Source organism: Psammomys obesus, unplaced genomic scaffold (genome assembly GCF_907164565.1).
Source record: "Psammomys obesus unplaced genomic scaffold, mPsaObe1.curated_primary_1811, whole genome shotgun sequence".
Classification (NCBI taxonomy): domain Eukaryota; kingdom Metazoa; phylum Chordata; class Mammalia; order Rodentia; family Muridae; genus Psammomys; species Psammomys obesus.
The window spans coordinates 4,824,256-4,844,924 of record NW_026590809.1 but is presented as its reverse complement, the minus strand read 5'-3'; the positions used below and the strand labels follow the sequence as shown (position 1 = coordinate 4,844,924).

The following is a 20,669-nucleotide window of genomic DNA, read 5'->3' as shown; positions in this document are numbered from 1 at the left end:
ACACACACACACACACACACACACACACACACACACACACACACACATTAAATAGCTGTTACTTACCGACTCGTCTTACTTGTTCAGAAATATCATCTCTGATATCTGACAAGTCCCACATAGCGAGGAAGGAGTCAAAGCAGGAGCCCTCCTCCGCTTCATGCACGTAGGGCTTATAGGAGAAACTATAATGATGGGCGATTGCCGCAAGGAACATTTCAACGCAGATTATAAAGTCCTACAGACGGTAACAACATCAGGCCTCTTTGGGATTAAATCTAGTTCTCCAAACTAGGTTTAAATAACTTTTTCAAAGTTATTTAGGGTATCAATTTTTTTTTAAAGTTCCAGATTATATTCATTTTTTAAAACTTTTTTTTCACTTCTTAACCTAACGAGCTAAGATTTATATCTCTTTTTCATTTCCTCAGTCAAGTATTTTTCAGTCTGTTAACCAGTGACTGAAAGATAACATGCAGATATAAGTGGACCAGGAACAAATAATCATCAGTTAGTATGTATGGTTCATCTCTCTAGAGTTCCTGGCTCCTCACCACAGTAAGATAACAGCTTGCCCCATTGTTTGCATGTGGGCAGATTCAATGGCTTAACAAACCGTCAAATTTGTTGAGTTCAGACACAGCACTACTTACCTGCAGGCCCGTGGCCACAGCTTCTGCACTTTGCCATTCCCAGGTGCGCCTTTCTGAAATAACGCCAACTTTAACCAACAAAGCAATAAGTACTGCTTGCCTGTATGTCAAGAAAAGGTCAGTGTTTAAATAATGAGAAGATCAACTTGGGGCTGGGAGGTAGCACATATCTGTAATTCCAGTGCTCCTAATGTGAGCTCTGGGAGGTAGCAAAGAGAACCCCAGGAAGAGTGCAGGCCAGCAAGTCTGATATATGCAGAGGGAACAAGTAGGAGACCCTGTGTAACCAGCATTTGCTACTTTGTGGGTTCTTCCTTCTTTCACTCCTTTCCACCCCGTAACACTGGATAGGAGAGAAGGAAAGAAAGGAAAGACATCCCTGAATAAAGTCAGGGGTTGGAATAGGCAACATTATCATTAGACTACTTCTTGCTGATAAGTGGTGTTGAGCTCCTTGGGGCAAGTTTGATCTTCGTTGTCAGGATATCTAATTTCTTATTTCTCCTTTGCACACGACTACTTAACAAACTACAACCAACAGCAACCAATAACTCTGACCCCTCAGGGCCCTAGCATTTATATATCCTCTGAAAAGTCCTCAGAATTCCAAATGTTACATGATCCCAGAAACAATCTGCAGCTGGCAAAATCACACCTCTGCCAGAGCACAAGGCAAATCATAGCTGCTGCGAAGTAGTCCTATATTCCCACACCTGGGATTTAAATGGAAATATAGTCTTTAAATTTTTTTAAATTTTTTCTTCACAATTATTCATTATCTAGCCTGACTGAAGCCCTTCCCTCAACTCCACCAGTCCCACCCCCCCCATCCCCTTTCCCTAGTCTACTGAAAGGTGGAGTTCTCCACTATTGCCATCTGCCCACAGCTTGTTAAGTCTCATCAGGACTGCTTGGATCCTCTTCCTCTGTGTCTTGGCAAGGCTGCATCATAAGGGGCGAGTGATCAAAGAGCAGTCAACTGAGTTCATGATAGAGGCAGTGAAAATATATTCTTATATTTTGTATTTTAAAAGACACCAAAATTCCAGAATTTTCACCACAACCCTGTCTCAAATGAAAGGCAAGGACTGACACCCAAAATTGTCCTCTGACCTCCAAATGCACACAGCATGTACATGCCCCCAATTACACATTAAACACATAAATATCATATAAAAAAAGATTAAAAAATACACAGCTTAGCTGGGCAGTGGTGACACAGGCCTTTAATCACAACAGTTGGGAGGCAGAGGCAGACAGATCTCTGTTACAAAGTAAGTTCTGGACAAACAAGGCTACACAGAGACACCGTGTCTCAAAGAAGCAATTTAAAACAGTTAAGGCCTCAGTGTGTGCCCTAGGATTCCCCACTATCTTGCCTTCAGGGCATATTCCCAATCAAGTTGTGTGTATATTAAATGTACTCATCTTGCCTTACAAAATTCTTCTATTAGCTTCATAAGATGAATTCATTATATATTCTTAAAACTTCATCATTTATATGTATATATCATCTAGCATGTGGGCTCCGGGATGGAATCACTGTCACGCTTGGTGATGGCAAGCATCTTGTCTTGCTGAGCCACCTCACTGACTCTACTGTTTTCAGTTTTGTTTTAACTTCACTACTTACGAGTCGTGTGGCAGGGTGCCAGAGGACAATTCTGTGAAGTTGGTTTTCTCCTACCTTTACATGGGTTCTGGTGGTCAGACTCAGTTTAGGTTGCAGAGCAAGTGCCTTTCTCTGTTGAGCTATCCTGCCAGCCCAGATTATCTCAGCTATGATACTGTTGAGTCCCATGAGCTGCTTCTGAAGAAGACTGCATATGGCATATAGGGCGTATGTGACTCTTACTATCTACCCTGTTACTAATCTAAGACCAGGCCTAGTTTTGCTTTGTATTTTTTGTTTGCTTTGTGACACTGAGGACAGACAATAGGGCCTTGTATGCACTCTGCACACACACACTACCTATCTAAGGGCTGCTTATCCTGCCCTACCCTGTGTTTTAAAGGACACCCATGGATAAACATTTTCCCATGTCATTAAGTGTTTTCTCCCAAGTTGATACTGGTTTATTTATGATAGAATCATAGTTTTAAGTAATTTATTCATTTTGAGATAATGTCTTTCTATATAGTTCTGGCTGGCCTCAAACTTGCTATGTAGACCACGCTAACCTTGCACTTACAGAGATCCACCTGCTTCTGCCTCTCTGGGAGTGCTGGGATTAAAGATGCACACTACCACACCCAACAGAACAATAATTTTAATGATAGTATCAAGATATTTAGCTATCTAAAATTATCTTATTCTTTTAAATGTCATAGTGATCATCTATTTCTTTGACTGTTTAGATACAAGATTACACATGTGGCATAGGCTGGGTCTAGAACTTGTTATATAGTTAGTCCAGGCTGTCCTCAATACTCATAATTTGGGATACTCTTGCCTCACCATGAGTGCTGGAATTAAAGGTATGTACCACTACACATGACTAAGAATATTTTTTTTTGTAAATCTTTTTAAAAACTTTAATGTTTATTTTTTATGTGAGTTTTGCCTGCATGTATGTATGTATATATGTATGTATGTGTAACACATGTGCAGTACATGCAGAGAGCATTAGAACCACTGGAACAGGAGCTGCAGAAGATTGTGAGCCGCAGAAGATTGTGAGCCACCAACCTTGTGGGTGCTGAAAACTAAATCCAGATCCTCTGCAAAAGCAGCCAGTGCTCTCATCTGCTGAGTCACCTTCCCAGTCCTGTTTTTATAAATCTTACAAAAGCTAAAGGAATGGCTTTTTAAAAAAGGTTTTCTTACTTCTATGTATGTGTGTCTGACAATGCAAGCATGTGCTCCATAGGCTAGAAGGGGGCTTCAGCTTCCTTGGAGTTAACATGAGGATCTGAGCTGCCAGACATGGGTGCTGGGGACCAAACTGTGACCTCTGGATAAGCAGCAAACTCTTAATCACTGGCCCATTTCTCTAGCCCCAAAGACTAGCTTTTGTTTTTTGAGACAGGGTTTTTCTCCATGTTGCCCTGGCTGTCCTAAAACTCCCTCTGTAGACCAGGCTGACCTTGAACTCCGAGATCCATCTGCCTCTGCTTCCTGTGTGCTGGGATTAAAGGTGTGTACCACCACCTAGCATATGCCTAACTTTTAAAAGAAGTTAAGTAACAGCACTTTAGTTCACCTCCTATATTAACACTTGTTTTCTTTGCAGTTTGTATTTTGATAGCTCAGGCTGGCCTTGCACTGGTAGTCCTGCCACTCGGTCTTCCAATTGTTGGGATCATAGGCAGGCACTACTGAGCCTGGCATTGTTTTGATATTATTTTAAAATTCTCTTAATCAACAGTTTTTATTGGCATTTATAAAACGAGAACATCCAGGAGAAAGCAGTACTTACCAAAAGGAGACGAAGACGACAAGCTTCACACAGAGAAACTTGCCAACAGGTTGTATAGGGCTGAGTTCTTCCTTGAGCACTTGGTAAAACAGCAGAAGGCAGTACATGGCGAACTAGAGACAAAAGCACCAGTCAGCACTCTGCAGGACAGGAGCTGCTACAGCAGGACCACAGCCTGCTCTACTGCTCTAATGGCCCAGGCAGTACCCAGCTACACTGAGAGCAGGCTGTTCAGGCTTTGCTGCAGATGCTCAGCAGTGAAATTTCTCAAGAGAGATATGTAATGTTTTCTGTAAAGATGTTTCTAAACGTTCACTTACTGGAACTCCAAGCAATAAACAAATGACATGAATGAAACAAAAGGTTTCCTTCAGTCAAAAAAAAAGAAAAAGCAATCAGATGTCAGCTTTTAAACACAAATTACCTACTTACCTACTTTTATAAGTATTTAGATTACTTTTATTAGCTAGTCTCTTGCGTAACATTTACACAACACACACACTGCTTGCTTAATTAATTAATTAATTAATTGTTTTTTAAAGAAAGGATCTCGCTATGTAGCCTTAGCTGTCCTAGAACTTTCTCTGGCCTCAAACTCACAGCCACCTGCCTTTGGCTCCCCAGTGCTGGGATTAAAAGTGTGTGCACAAGCACCCAGCAAATTCTTCCATTTTTATTCAACTCTATTCTATCAATATGCCAATTAGACTTTTTCCCCGTACTGAGTAGGCCTCTGTATTATGTTTGTTTATTTATTTATTATTCAGGAGGCACACAATACATACAGCTACACAGCCATGAAGCAAACTACAGGTCTACATGTAAGTCACTGAATCATTCACAAACATATTTGCTTTGTTTATACTGCATAAAAGTATACATTTAAGCTGCCTAAAATTCCATGTTCAAATTAATATTTTATCTCAAGAAATAGTACCTGATAATATTTAGCAACAGAAATTAATCTAGTACAACTAAAAATACGATTATTTACTCACCAGTTGTGACAAATTGTTTATTATAACCAGGTAGGTCCAAGCATTGGAGAAACTAAAGTTCCCCTCATCGTATACTCCAAGGATTTCACACACCCTGAAAAGTGATAAAAATCAGACAGATTTATGATTAACCAAGTAGACCTACATCTCCCCCCCACCCCCCCCGAGGCAGGGTTTCTCTGGGTAGCCTTGGCTATCCTTAACTTACTCTGTAGACCAGGCTGGCCTCAAACTCACAGAGATCTGCTTGCCCCTGCCTCTCTGAGTGCTGGGATTACAGGTGTGTACTACCGTGCCCGGCTTGTGTGACTTGTCTTTATAAACCAACTAAAGGAGTGTTTTTCTCCTGTCTGCTCTCTAAAGGATGGGAGTCTTGTGGCAGTTCCTCCCACTGTTCACTGTCATGGAATCCAGCTGTATGTAGGGGGCTTTATAGTAGACTAGACGTCCACTATTAACTGGTAACTCTTTTTCCCATGTAAAAACACAAATCTTTAAAGACAGGGCTTCGGGTGGCCTTAAACTCTTTATTCTCTTGCCTCTGTCTTCCAAGTGCTAAGGATTATTTGCCATGAATGACTACGCTTGGCTTCTGTAGTGCTAGGGATTAAATGCTTTTGTACATGCGAGGTAAACAGTCTTATCAGCTGAGCTGCAATATAGTGTGAAGACTAACAATAACAAAAGCCACTGGCAAGTCATACTTACAGAGCAGTTACGGTAGTAATTGGTCTGACCACTGTGTACTGTAACACTCCTAGTTTGCATCTAAAAAGCAGCATTCTGCAAAAGAAAGGGACCATCTCAACTACGCAATGGCATGAAAACATCTCAGCCTCCCAACTAAAATAACTTTGACAAATAATAACAATTATACTTATTCTGCCAATTCTGTTCTAAAATGACAGTAGTTGAAAAACAGAGATGGCAATAAGGACATCTACAGACCATTTTGATATTATTTGATAACTTATTCTCTGAAAGACACTCCACCCCTTAGCTCTATTCTGGCACAACACAGAACAAAAGGAACAGAAGAAAGTATCGGGAACCTGGTCTTTTCCTGTTTCCTACTTCTGCCATGATCACCTTAAACCAACAGGATTAAATGATCTGAATCTGTAAGCCAAATAAAGCTGATTATCTCGGAAGTTTTGGCAGTGACAGAGAGCTCCTTAACAAAGCTCCAGGAGAAACACTGAGGCAATAAACAATAAATTGTGTGCACGTGCATTTACATTGCAGATGCAGCTTCCTTGTGAATGGTTTACAGAGAGATTTAGTTGGACAAGGATTGTCCATCTGAGTGTGGACGGCATCATTCATCTCTGCTGGACAGCTGATGCACCTGCCATATGCCTTTCCACCATAATGGACTGTACCATCAAACTGTGAGCCAAATAAACCCTTTGCTCCTTAAGTTGCTTTTGTTATTTTGTCATAGCAGTAAGAAAGGTAAAGTTCTTTGTGTAAAACAAGCAATCTTAACCTTTTACTTTAACAACATTTTTTAGCCAGGGGCTGGTGGCGCACACCTTTAAACCCAGCATTTAGGGGGCAGAGGCAGGTGGATCTCTTTGAGTCTAAAGCCAGCCTGGTTTAGAGTGAGTTCCAGGACAGCCAAGGCTACACCGTCCTGAAAAACCAACTAAAACATCCACGTTTTAAAGGCTCATTTATTTTCCTTTATGTGTGTGGATATTCTGCCTGCATGTGCACGTGTGTGTGCGTGTGTGTGTGTGTGCATGTGTTGGATCCTGGGAACTGGGGCTATGCGCAGCTGGAACCTCTGCAAGGGTAACAAGTGTTCCCAACCACAGAGCCATCTCTCCAGCCTTTTAGGAAATGGCACCGGCTTATCTTCCTCTACTGTCACACACAAATAAAAGTAGTATTTTGCTAGAACATGGCTATTTTTGCTTTTGTTTAATATTACACGTTGTTTTCCCACCTAGTTTAAGTCTTTTAACTAGCAGTGTGATCCTGTACAAGATCTGTAGGCTCCAATTCCCAAGTGTAAAAAAGATGATTAAATATTTTTTTTCTGAATACATTGATAAACTTTTCATTGGCTGAGCACTGTAAAAATAGCAAAAACCTCCCAACATGTGCATCTTAAAAATGTATCTTGTTATCTTTCAAACTGTACCATGTGATAAACAGGGTAAGTGCTCTGCCTATTGTTTCTGCCCCATTCACAGCACTGTCTTTCGGAGAGCTGACTGATATTTAACAGTTCCGTTTCCGTAAAAACTAAACAAACACATTAAAACCCAAAATACTCACTCCCCCATTGCCCATGGTGGACAGCAGCATAAAGGAGGGAGGTGGTTTTGCTGATCTTTAGCTTCCAGGTGTAGCATCAAGTTTGGGAATCGAATTGTCAGGTAGTTGTTAAGAAATATCATGAAGTTATAGATGACATATGCTTCATAACATTCCCTCCAGGTGTCCACGTATATTGCAATTTTGGGATATTTCAAAGCCACCCACTATGGAAAAGCACAGATGTTAAAGAAGAGCTGTAGCCTAAATAACATAAATTGGTGCTCAGATTCACAGGGTGATAACCATAAAACCTGAGGGATCTTGTCACATAACTGCAGTAAAATCTCTAAAATAACCTGGAATAAGTTTATTTGGGGAGGGAAGCAAAGAATGCTGAGGATTAAACAATGCAAGGCTGCATGCCACCACAAAACTACATTCCAGGTCCTGCAAAACATGCTTTAAAGTGTAATAAACATCTTTGATGTAGTTAAACCAAAAGTGTTTGGGGTAAATAATGAACTTAAAAGAAAAGTTAATTGAGTTATCAAATATAAATTGAAACTAAGAAAAAAATAGGATCACAGAAAATGTTACCGATGACTCAAAAAAAAATGACCGATGACCCCCCAAAAAAATAAAATTGGTGTTTTTGTTTTTTTTTTTAAACAGGGTCTATATAACCCTGGCAGTTCTGGAACTCACTTTGTAGACCAGACTGGCATCCAACTCACAAGAGTTCCCTCTACCTGGGTGCTGACATTAAAGGCATGTATCACCACACCTCACCACACCTGGATAAAGACATTTTCTTTTATATCTAATTAGTAGCTGTATCCACTGTGGAAATTTCTTCACTCTCCCACTACCCTCTTTTTTTTTTTTTTGGTACAAATAAAAGATTTAACTAAAAAGTGTGATAGTGAACAATGAGTATCCTTCTCAAAATCTGCACCCATGGGGTCAGCCACCCTGGAACAGAAACATTTCAAGGGACCCCTGAGCTCAGGTTTGCACTCTGAGCTTAGAGAGATCCTCTTACCTGCACACAGCACTGACAGTCTATCAGGTATCACAAGCCATCTAAATATGAGTTTAAGTATAGGAGAGTTGCATCTAGTTCATCTGCTGATGCTACCCATCTTATATAAGGGACCCAAGCCTCAGCATATTTTGGTGCCTGGGGTGGGAAGGAGTACCCTTCCCACCTAGGGACGGGGATAATTCACAAATTACAGTCTTTAAAATAGTAAGAATCACTAATTGAAAATGTAAGCAACTGAGCAAGGAAAACAGCTAGAAATATTTGAAATGCCTGCATTCTTTCATTACAATCTTCCATCTTCCTTAATGACCTTAAACAAGTGAGCTTGTGGCGCTCGTAGCAGTGCACACCTTTAATCCCAGCACTTGGGAGACAGAGGCAGGAAGCTCTCTGTGAGTTCAGGGTCAACCCAGTCTACACAGTGAGTTTCAGGAGAGCCAGAACCACATATTGAGACGCTGTCTCAAAAAATACAAAATACCTAGCTTTAGTGATGTATACCTTTAATCCCAGCACACGGGAGGCAGAGGCAGGTGGCCAGCCTGGTCTACAGAGTGAGTTCTAGGCCAGCCAGGGATACACAGAGAAACCCTGTTTTGAAAATACAAAAAGAAAAAAGGCGAAAATTTCACTATTAATATCTCTTTGTCAATATTGTGTGTTCATTACCTTATTAAGCATTCTCTAGTAATCATAGTTAAGAGTCATAAAATAGTCAATGAAACACAATAAAATATACTTACACTATCCAAACTATATATTGGAACCATCCAAAGAATCCTATGGAAAGTAAAACATAAACATTTAATGTGGTTTATGAATTAAGTCAGTCAATATCAGCAATAGCAAATGTAGTTAGTCTTGACCTTATGATGGGTTTTTGAAGTTCAGGTTGTGTGTAATGTACCAGATGTTGAAGAATTCCCCACATTGACACAGGTATCGTCAACAGCAGAAATATTCCAGCAATAAACCAAGCTTTAGTGTGGATTCCAACCTTAGAAAACAAAAGAACACATTAGCTTAGATTCTGATATTAAAACTATAAAAATCAATGTCTTTTCATCTGATTACTAATACTGCTTGGTATTTCCCAAATAGTAACAATTTAAAAAGATTTACTGTAAGAAAATTATATGTATGTATGTGTCTGTGTGTGGATATGTGCATGTGTGCGTGTAGTCACCTGCTGAGGTCAGAAGGTACTAGATTCCTTGGAGGCAGAGGCAGGTGGATCTCTGCGAGTTCTAGAACAACCAAAGCTACATATTGAGATCCTGTCTCAGGAAAGAGCAAAAGAACCCTCTTCAAAAACAAAACAAAAACAACAAAAAAACCCATTTACACAGTATCTTTGCCCATTCCTAGCTTGTTACTTGTTTTCTGATTCTGACTCTTGCTTGCTGTTTCTAAGTGAGGGCCCGATTCTGACAACTCATGAAGGCCAAGTGTTCTCACATTGTGCCGTTAGGAAGTTTCATTTCAAACAGTCATAAACCAAGTGACTGGAAAGATAAGTCCCTCCTGTAGTCATGTCCCATAGCACAGTATCACTCTGGCCACTGGCCTCTCTGCCTTAGTGTCCCCTCATCTGTATAAAGAGAGAATTTCCTATATTTTGCATTTCTAAGAAGATTAGAGTTACATAAAAAAATTAAAACAATTTTGGTGATATGCTCATTAGATAATGCCTCTAACCTTAAAAAGAAGTAACACAAGAACAAAATCTTTCCTTAATCTCAGTCCTTTCCACCTATGTGTGATCATTTCTCGGGCTCAAGACTCAAAATACTCAAAACTCATATATTCCTCGAGTCTGTGTTTCCAGCACACATTCCACTTAGACAGTTCGTTTCTGGTTTTGGCCCTTCCAGCTTCAGTGTAATCACTAAGTTGCCAATGACATTCTATTGTGAAAAGTGACAAACAGGGTGGCAACAGCAGACACAAGTGTTCCCCTTGGAAGCCTCCTTCAGCTCACTGACCCTCTTTGTAAATCCCTGTGAAATAGTGCTGCCGGGTCCTTTGCTCTTCTTTGTGTTCTTAATCTCACACATTCTTCTCGTTTGTTTGTTTTCTGAGACAGGGTTTCTCTGTGTAGCCTTGGCTGTCCTGGAACTCACTTTGTAGACCAGGCTGGCCTTGAACTCAGAGACCCACCTGCCTCTGCCTCCCAAGTGCTGGGATTAAAGGCGTGCACCACCATGCCCAGCTTCAAGCATTCTAAGTATGGACCCTGTCTAAAGTCTGGCCACTAGTAACTAGGTTGTGCTCTCCTCATTCATGTTGAAACTTAACCCCTAATGTAAATGGCTGTGTTTGGAGAGAAGGCTAGTAGGAAGTGCCGTAGGTGAAATAAGGTCACTGTCACATTGGGCTGGTGATCTCAAAAAGAGATCTTTCAGTATCTGATTATTCAAAGAGTATGGCCATCTGCAACCTGAGAGGTCCTTCCTCAGACTGCAAACCCCGCTGCCCCGTTATATTTGACTCCCAAATAGTTTTCCAGACTGTGAAAAAAAAGAAAGAAGTCCTGTTAGGAACTCAGATTGATATACATATTTAAATGTGTTCTACGCGTGGGAGTGTAGGTGTGCTTGTGTGGGAGTCAGTTCTCTCCTTCCGCCTGGTGGAGGTAGGGGCTCTTGTTTCTGCTGTTCACGACTCCAGGCCCGCCGGCTGGCAAGCTTCCAGGCAGTTGTTACCATCCTACCGTGGGTTACAGAGATGGAATTCAGGTGGTCAGACTGCTGTGTTAGCTGCTGAGCCATCTCCACAGCCCAGATTACGGCATTTTCTCCTGGCAGGGAGAGGAGTTAAGACCCCACATGTGTACCTGCGCTTTACGCTTTCTGAAGTCTAGACTTGTTTCCAAGTGTATCATCTGACACACCCACCTGCACGTCCTCCATTAAACATGCCTGTCAGAAAGTGAGGGACTTGGGATGTTAGCAGTTTGTACTAAAGAGTAGAAATGGTCTTACAGATTAGTGGCACTTTAAAACTACAGCTAGAGCTCACAATGCAGAAGTCTTCAACAAATGATACATACTTCACTTACCTTTCTATGCAATATTCCAGGGTACTAAGTGAGGAAATTATGCTAAGATTGCTATACCTAAATTTGGGTAGACAAATTTCAAATAACCTAAAAACTTAACAAATGAGAAATGTTATTAATAACGCTATATTGTAGTTATCTTAAACATCTAGATAGCCTATAATTAGAAAATTTTAGTGAATAAAAGGTCCCTAACAAATATGTTTAGACACATTGTTTAAAATATTTTTCCACAATCAAAGGGTGGGCATCTATATGGTCTGTCATAACTACTGAAATAAGTGCTTCTCAATAAAAGTATTTCCTGGTTATTATTTGTTAACAATTCTAAGTTCACTTGATACATATATTATAGATTTATGTTAAGTATCCCGCTAGTATTACTTTACTAATGTCACAACACGACATCAACAAATAATAGAAGGTGGGCCAGAGAGATGGCTCAGCAGATAAGGTGCTCGGCCTCCAACACTGACAACATGAGCTCACTCTTCAGCACTCCTTATGACAGGGGCAGAGCCAACGCCCCCGAGTTGTCCACACTCTGAGTAACTTCAGGCTTGGCAGAGCGCCTGCCCGCCTCAAATGCACAAAGCCCTGGGTTCAGTCCCCAAAGTTGAATAAACAGAAAGGTGGATACACCCATAAACCCGGGACTGGGAATGTTGGAGGTAGGAGGATCATTCTGCTCGGCTACAAAGCAAATTCCCGAACAGCCTGGTCTACATAAGAGTTTATGTCATAAAGAAACAAAGAAAAGATGTAACTTCAAACGTAAAAACAATTTACAAAGTCAAATTCACAGGAATCCTTTACTTCCAGGAAGCCCGCTAAAAGCTTATAAAGTCCATCCAGAACGTAGCTTTCAAGGTAGTTTATTTGATCTGGTCAAGCCCCAATATCTGCAGAGCAGATACGATTTCAAGAATAAAGTTCTTGGTCGGGCGCAGCGGCGCATGCTTGTAATCCCAGCACTCTGGGAGGCAGAGACAGGCGGATCTCTATGAGTTCGAGGCCAGCCTGGTCTACAAAGCGAGTCCAGGAGAGCCAAGGATACAGAGAAACCTTGTCTCGAGGGAAAGAAATTCTTTCTGGGAACTGATGGTTGTGGGCAAAGCAGTTCATTCTGAGCAGCTGCATTAACTGTTTTCTCCGCCGGGTCCCACTTCCACTTGCAGCGGCAAAATGAAATCAGACCGGTCGGTTTAAAGTGCAAAGACGCAATGTTTGCAGACTCCAAGCATCAGAAAGCAGACAAAGGACTCTGTCAACCAGCGTTAGGAACGCGCGGAGGTGCTGGACCCTCTTACCTTCAGTTTCTGGAGTTCCCAAATACACAGAGGAACCGCGACCAGGATGGAAACTACGTAAATAAGTACGAGCAGGGGTCGAATCCATCTCCTCCAGTTGTTCCGATTACAAGCGCAAGGCATTTTCGTAAACGAGCCAGCTCTCAGCAGCCGGGTAAAGGAACCGAACCAAGATTTTGGTAAGTTCTGTTCTTCGGTTGCTTCCTCCTCCGTCTCTCTATAGAGGAAGATTTACCAGGCGCTCGCGCCGGGGGCTCGGCTCGCGGGGCTCGCGGGGCTCGCGGCTGCCGCTCCGGACGCTCGCAGGGGCGGGTGGCATCCTCGCCGGCCCGCCCGCCCGCCCGCCCGCCTTCGGGGCGCGCCTCACCGGGGCGCCGCCCGCAGCGCCGGCCGCACCATGGCCCGCGCACGGCCGCGACCCGGGGCTCCTGCGCTCGCCGCCGGCCGGCTGCCCTCTTCCTGGTTCGACAGGCGAGTCTCCGCCCCCCGGAAGACCGGCCCGGGGCTTCCTCACTCACCCGTCGGAAACTTCTTCCGAGCTCATCTTTGCAAGATTTGCGTCCGCTTCCGTTTCCGTTCAGTTGCTCGAGGCAAATGATTTGCGGGGAGGTTCAAGCTGGGCAAACCTTGTCCGTTAACGCAAGCTATTATGATTGGGCAGCCGCGGAAAAGGGGCGGGACTGTAACCTAGGTTACCGGGGGCGTGGCGAGGGAGCCCGAGGACCGGGGCACCTTCGCTGGCATCCGTGGCTCCGGAGAGTGGCGGTGTGGGACCTGGGAACCCTTCAGAAGCACGTGCCACACCCTTGGGACTCTATTCCGTTTAAAGGAAGTCTTAGTGAGGGGCAGTCACGTGGAGCGGAGCTTGCCTTTTCCTCAGAAGGTCCTCAGTCGTCTTTAGGGCTGGGACCGGAAGCCAGCTGGAAAAAGACCGAATAGGAAACCTTCGCTTGGATTTCAGTCAGTTGAGCGCGTTTAGGGCCTTAAGGAGGGATCTTTGCATAATTTCTGGACGGGGCAGAAGAATCTTTCTAAAAGTAGTTTATTTGGAAGCAAGCGCCAATATGAAATATTCACATTCAAAACTTGTATTAAAACGTCTTACTCTCCCCCTCCCCCCCCCGCACCCACCGAGACAGGGTTTCTCGGTGTAACCTTGGCTGCCCTGGACTCTCTTTCTAGATCAGGCTGGCCTTGGACTCACTGAGATCCTCCTGCCTCTGCCTTCCCGAATGCTGGGATTACAGGCGTGCCCCACAGTGCCTGGCTAGTCTTACTCATTTAAGATTTAAAAAGTCAGCGTTCTGACTCGGAATGCTTTTAGCTGTAAAGGTTTACAGTGGCAAACGAGATCTTAAAGTCTTTCTAAATTAAGGGAGCAAGCAAACACCTGTGTCCTGATTAGACACATGAACGTGGCCTATATAATCATTTTCTGAAATCAAACACTATACGCACATTGTATGAGTTGAACTTCACAAAAGTACCGAATGCCAACAGGAAGTTTTGCGTTTTTCACATGAGAAAAATTTCAAGTGATTAATTTGCTCAAATATTGGCCTGCTAAGTAGCACAGCTTTTCCCTGACCTTGGACTTTGCTTGGTGTTTAAATATTTGCCTTAAACCAGGGGAATTCTGCCTGTTAGCCATTCGGACTAAGATCAGTGGACCAAAGTCTCACAGACATGCAAATGAAATCGTAAATTACTGTCACTCTGTAACCCAGAGCCTGGACTGACCTTGGCAGTCTTTCCCCTATTATTTTATCATCTCCATTTTGGTTTTGAGAGACCAAAGAATTAAAAATTAGTTTTTTGGGTTATTAGATTGAAGTTTAAAGCACAAGCCTGAACAAAGGCCAGACAGGTGGAGACATGTCCAGCCACCTGAGGGGAGGAACCAGCCTTACTGCATTCTTTTCCTACCACTAGAGATAGTGTCTATGAAACTGGCCCAGATCACCCCTCTCCCCTAGGACAGCCAAACAAGGGAAGCCAGACCATTAATGGTTTTGGGGTCTTCCTATAGCCTATCAGGATGACTCTGATGAGCTGACCGACGGTAGCTACGGGGACCTGGGAGATGTTCCAGATCCTGGCGGGGACAGGGCTCCCCCATAGCACTGTAGGGGACACAGAGTTCCAGATTGTAGGGGACACAGGGTCCCAAGCCTGTTTGATAGGCCTAGAAAGTGTGTTGCTCCTACAGAGACAGGAAGTGCTGCCAACATACTAGTTTTGGGTTTTTACCTGCTTGCCTGGTAGAATCTGTTGTTTGGCTTTGTGTTTGTCTGTTGTCTGTCGTGACTATTCTTATTTCTTTGGACAAGACTCAGAGGACGTATAACATGGGACAGACTCCTTCTAAACCCCTAGACTTAATTCTTGCCCAGCCGGGGAGCCCACCGTCTGTTTTTGGTGGACGAAGTTGGGAGTGGTTGACAGAGAGCCCACCTGCCTTGTCTTTGGGAAGGTTGATAGACTGCCCACCTGCGAGTTGGGGAGATTTTTGGTGGACATGGAATCCTACCATCTACCCTCCTCTCTGTGCTGCTTTCAGTTTCCATGGCAGGGAAACCATGGTGGGAGTCTGTGAGGCTGAGCTTTTGGATCTACTTCTGTTTCCAATTGCAAAACAGCTACACGGTTCTTGTCTGTCTTTCTATTTTGTTCCTTGTGTTTCTGTTTCTTCATTTGTATTGGACTGTAACCGACGATATGGGACAGACTGTTAACTCCCTAGACTTTTAACTCTTGCCCATTTCAGGGAGGCTCTGGTCTGGCAGAGTTCTGCCAATGCTCTGGCCTCTGGTCTGGCAGAAAGACAGGCTGGTGTAGTTGGGTGGAGCCCGATTTTGGGCAGGTCACCCCTAATGGAACAGAGCAGAGAGCCCATTGAGAGACGGGCCGCTGTTCCTTTGGTTTATCCTTTCTTTCTTTTTGCATGCCTTGTACCAGTACATTGTTTTCTTGTGTTGTTCTTTTATGGGTTTGTTGTTTGTTTATGAGGGTCTCAGTAGGCTGGTGAACAAACAGCTGTGCACTGTGGTGACTTTGCCTGCCCCATGTTCCCAGTGCTACAAGCTGGGCCACCTCTGGTCGCTGGTGGGAGCACGCCTCAGGGCGGGCGGGACAAGTAGAGAACAGCCAAGAGCTTCTCGGGCTCCCTGAGCTTGCCCAGCCTGATGGGACGAAGTGCTTGAAATTACAGCTGGATGGAATAAGAAAAGTTTTGTCTGTCTGTTTAAGTGTATGTATAGCCATTATATGTTTCCGACTGATCTTAAGTGGTTAATATGCTCTGTATGTCTTGGTTATAGATGAACAATTACTGGATATTGAAAGATCCCCGGAGGGTATCTTCCGTCAGAGAGACCCCCTCCCAAGGATCAACGAGTCCATTCGGATGCAAACAGCAAGAGGCTTTTATTTTGATACACAGGTACCCGGGGCAAAAAGTCTTTCGGAAGACTTCCGCGCCCCCTAGGTAGAAAGCTGGGGTTTTTATAGGGTTTTAGAGGCAGAGGCACTGGTACAGAAACGAGAGGGCATGGTTACAGGGGGCTGATTGGTACGTTTACACGAGACCACAATTTGCGTCAAAGTTTGGCAGGGGCACCAAGATTTCAGGAACTGGGTGGTCAAGGGGGGTAGGATGACCCCTTGACGTGGCCCGCCACCTGTTATTTTGTTTTTCCCTATCTTAGCTGAAACAGTCTCACAGATATCTATGAGAGTGATTAACACAAACTGTTTTTAGTATGACTGGGGCAGCCTGACCACAGATATCCCAAGTGGGTGACACAGCTGAGTGTTTTCAGTAATTTTCCAGTTTCTCATCTGGCCTTCAGAGTTTTACAAAACAGTGGTGTCTCACAAAATGGCATTAGCTATGTTTAACTTAGGGTGAGGCTGGGGTCTTTCAGATATGTTTAAAGGTTAAAACCAAACTCTTGTTTAGGACATATATATGTATGCATGTATTTGTAAGATCTGTAGAAGCACAGATGTTTTTAAATAGCAACCATGTGGCTTGTCATGCCATGTGATGACATCCACCATCTTGAAATTGCCATATGGTATGGGGCAGGGCAAAGAAAAAAAAATTACAGAATCTCTTAGTCATAATAAATTTTGTTTATCATCCTATTTCCTTTTAGACTAAAAAGACAAGTCTCATTTTAAGTTGATATTGGTTTTAGAGATTGAATTTTTTGCACTGGTAAAATTTGGTTTTGACTTTTAAAATTATGGTCATGCTTTGTGACTTCACTCCTAAAAAGGGCACTTTATTTTGATATTGCAAAAAGAGATTTCTTCTAAAAATGTGTTTAAGGCTATGAAGCATTTTAAAGTGTAAGTTTATTGGGTATTTTATAATAATGTCTTTATGTATATATAATTCAGGGTCGTGCTTTTGCAGCATGCTGTACGTGTGATTCAGCCCTGGTTTGTGAAGGTCTATTCAGATTAACAGGCTGATCTGAAGTGTGTGCCTGTCTGCCAGTTCCTGAATGAACAGACTAATGCTGTTTCTTTATGGCTGATAGGTTTGCTGTGGCCGGAATAGTTCAAGTACAGTATAAAATTATTCTATGCTGTTCTGTTATGCAGATGGTTCTAAGACTTATTTGATTACAATGTTAGAACTTGGTTACGGGAAACTGTAAGTGCTCCACAGTGCTATATTGTGGGACACCTAATGGCCATGTTTTAAATTGCTGGCCACAGCCTGTAACAACACATGGCTAGCCGCCATGTTGGTTCAGGGATAAAGAAGATGGAGTCGTAGCTTTCCTGCTGCCTTTGTTGAGGGCTGCCAGCTATGTTGAATTACTTGTTTAGTGCTAAGTGAAACTTTTGTCCTTTTAGCTTTTTGCTGTTCAGCTTTAATGTAATGTGGTAGGATCAGCAAGATTTGTTAGCCCCTCTATGGACCATATCTGATTAAAAATTTTGCTTTGATTTTAGTTCAGAAATATAATCAAAGTTATGCTAATGACTAGAGTTGGTTACAAGATAGTCTCTTGTTTATGTTTTCAAGGTTAAGCCTAGGATGGATAACTATGAAGTTTGCCTATGTAGATCTACTTGAAATAGATACAGTCCTAAAACACTTATCTAAGGAATATGCCAGAATTAGAGATTATGGCATTCTGTTTTACAGGGTGCAGTTTAGAGCAGATAACTAAAGATGGACAAAGAGTAACTCAGATATGCTGGCCCTCAAGCTTGTCAGAGATCTGTGGAATATGGCATTTTAACATGTGTAAGCTTATTGTGACAGAGAGTCCCAAAGTCCTGGCAGTAGCTCCCAAGGTCTCTGAGAAGATTTGGGCACAATGATAGATGACTTCAACTCTGGATTGTGGTATGCTGACCATTGGACAAGACTGCCTAAACTGGCCCTCCACTAGGGCCCAGCCTAAACTGTGGACACCTGGAGAGTCATTGTTTCATGTTGCTGAAGGCAAGGTGAGATCAGTCTCTCATGTTCTTTTTTCCACAGAAACAGTCTCTCATCTTCTGTGCCTGATGGCCAGACTGCCTCTGCTCATGATGCTATGAGACCGCAGGAGTCAGGGACAACTGCTTTGGTGGTGAACTGACTAGTCGTCTCTGTCATTTTGATTGGTACATAGATTGATAACATTTATTTGGCTTATAATTTATCCTTTTCAGGTCTCTGATCACATTGATGGCTAAGCTAAGTTAATGGTAGCTTTGCGGCTAAGAGGCAGACAATTAGATCCACTGTTAGTTCATTGGTCAATTTATTAACTTGTTAGAACTATTAGGTACTAAATCTCTTATTTAGAAAAGCAAAGGGGTTTGTTTGCCTTGCTCACAGGCTTCATGTTAATTGCCTATGTTTTATGGTGAATAACTGGATAGAAAGATGTAAGGTCTGAGGATATGAAAGTTTAAGTTAAAGTTGAGAGTCGAGGAAAATGTTTCAAAGTTGGTAAGTGCAAGGAAGATTGGAAGGTCTAAGTAAGTGTTTTAAGATATGTGAATGTAAGTTGTAATGATATAAGAGAGTAATTTAAGGCATATTGAAAATGGGAGCTATTTCAGATTTTTCTCCCTCTCTGCTATTGTGCTTATGTTGTTATAAGATTTCAGAAGTTCAAAGTTATGACATTGATCAATAGAGTTGGGATAAGCTGATGGAACACTGACTGCTTATTATCCAGTCACAAGCTTGAGATTTTAATTTCCTTTTGGTTGTCTTCTGGGCATAGACTTAAAGGTGCTTCTCATCATGCTAAAAACATCTGTCTAATGTCTATATTTGACCCAAAAGCCGTAGCTTTTACTAGGTCTTAATGTCATGAGCCTACTCCTGCTACCTTGCAGACACCTGTTAACTGCTTTTTCTAAAGTATGGATCTCAATACTATAGTGATACTAATATACTTCTTTTTGTAAATGAAAATTCATATGAGTTTCAGGAAGTCAAAAAATCATAAGACCTGGATATGGCATGGCTCAAACACACCCCAGATGAGTTTTTTCCTTAGTCTTGGGATTCCTCACTTTCCTATTTACTAGACAAATTTTAACTTGTGTCTCTAGTCTGAATTTGTCTTAGCAGATTTTCACCTGGCTTACAGAATTTATTTGGTGATCAGCTATGGACTACAAGCTGAAATATGGACTTGCTGGAAGCTGATATGATTGTCCCCTGTCTCTTTGGATCAACCAACCACATGCTTCCGAGGACTGCACCATTGCCCAGCCTTTGGCTGGCATTTCAGCCTTCCTAGCCCCTGATGCCAACGGTCCCATGTCAGCACTGAAGTAGTTTCAGAAGACGAGACCTTTACCCATAATTCCTACAGGCTGAAATGCTAAGTCCAAAGGGGCTCCCTGACATTAGCTATTATCTTGGGGACCTGCTTAGCTGGAGCAGCAACTGGACAAAAAGCCTGGAGAGATCCTAGAGATAAAGGATTCTAGAGGATGGTTTAAATCTTGGTATAATAGTTCTCCTTGGCTTACTACCCTTATATCTACCCTGATGGGATCCCAACTCTGTTTGATTTTTACCTTTGGGGATGGCTTTCATGAGGGAATGCTTGGGAGATATACAGTTAAGGTACTCAGATCCCATTGTGGAAAGGTAAATCTGGAGGACACCAAGGGTCATATCTGGAAGATCCATGATTGGGTCTTCAAATGATTATGGGAAGGGGGGAATGAGAGACCAAAGAATTAAGAATTGGTTGTTTTTTTGGGGGGTTGGGTTGGAGAAGGGTATTGGTTTAAAGTTTAAAGCACAAGCCTGAACAAAGGCTAGACAGGTGGAGACATGTCCAGCCACCTAGAGGAGGAACCATCCTTACTACATTCTTTTCCTGCCCACTACAGATACAGTTTTTAGGGAACTGGCCTAGGTCTCCCTCTCCCCTAGGACAGCCAAACAAGGAAAGCCAGACCATTAATAGTTTTGGGGCTTTTCTATAGCCAATCAATTAAAAATGCAACATCCCCTTTTGTGATTCAACCAATAGACACTTGCCAGGCAGGAATTCCCCTGCTTTGGGTGCACTGTGAGGAACTTGAATCTGTAAATCACCACCTACCCTGACCATGAGGTTCTCTGCTTTCAACTGCTGCAGCAGTGAGGGTGTGTACAAACTATAGCTTGTAATAAAAAGGTCCTCATGTATTTTGCAACGGACTCAACTCCTGGTGGTCTTTTGGGGTCTTGTGAATTGGGCACAACAATTTTAGAGAAATTCTTGATCATTACTGAACACCTGGCATACTGTTAAAGTGTCGAAAATAAGAAAAATCTCTTAGTTTCCAACCAGATATCACTATTTATTGCTTGGCAAATGATAACTTTTTTGGATAGGCTTTGTAACATGGCTTGCTTCTATGTGTTCAGCCACACTCATTGCTACCT

At 42.6% G+C, this 20,669-nt stretch overlaps 1 protein-coding gene and 1 long non-coding RNA gene across 2 annotated transcripts in view; one reads left to right on the top strand and one right to left on the bottom strand.

The window, feature by feature from the left end:
• Positions 1-13,329, bottom strand: part of Tmem184c (transmembrane protein 184C) — a 14,664-nt gene extending 1,335 nt beyond the window's left edge. Inside the window, exons 1-10 of the mRNA XM_055609110.1 lie at positions 13,273-13,329; positions 12,755-12,971; positions 9,250-9,380; positions 9,127-9,163; positions 7,357-7,562; positions 5,779-5,853; positions 5,071-5,164; positions 4,073-4,185; positions 654-753; positions 67-238 (exon numbers count right to left, since the gene is read on the bottom strand). Coding sequence (XP_055465085.1) covers positions 67-238; positions 654-753; positions 4,073-4,185; positions 5,071-5,164; positions 5,779-5,853; positions 7,357-7,562; positions 9,127-9,163; positions 9,250-9,380; positions 12,755-12,971; positions 13,273-13,298 — 1,171 coding nt within the window. The 5' untranslated portion in view covers positions 13,299-13,329. The remainder of the gene's footprint in view (positions 1-66; positions 239-653; positions 754-4,072; positions 4,186-5,070; positions 5,165-5,778; positions 5,854-7,356; positions 7,563-9,126; positions 9,164-9,249; positions 9,381-12,754; positions 12,972-13,272) is intronic.
• A 4,190-nt stretch (positions 13,330-17,519) lies between these two features.
• LOC129678347 (uncharacterized) lies at positions 17,520-20,441 on the top strand. Its single transcript, XR_008720350.1, has 2 exons — positions 17,520-18,229; positions 19,372-20,441. It is a non-coding gene; the product is annotated as an uncharacterized LOC129678347 (long non-coding RNA).
• Positions 20,442-20,669: the final 228 nt, after the last annotated feature.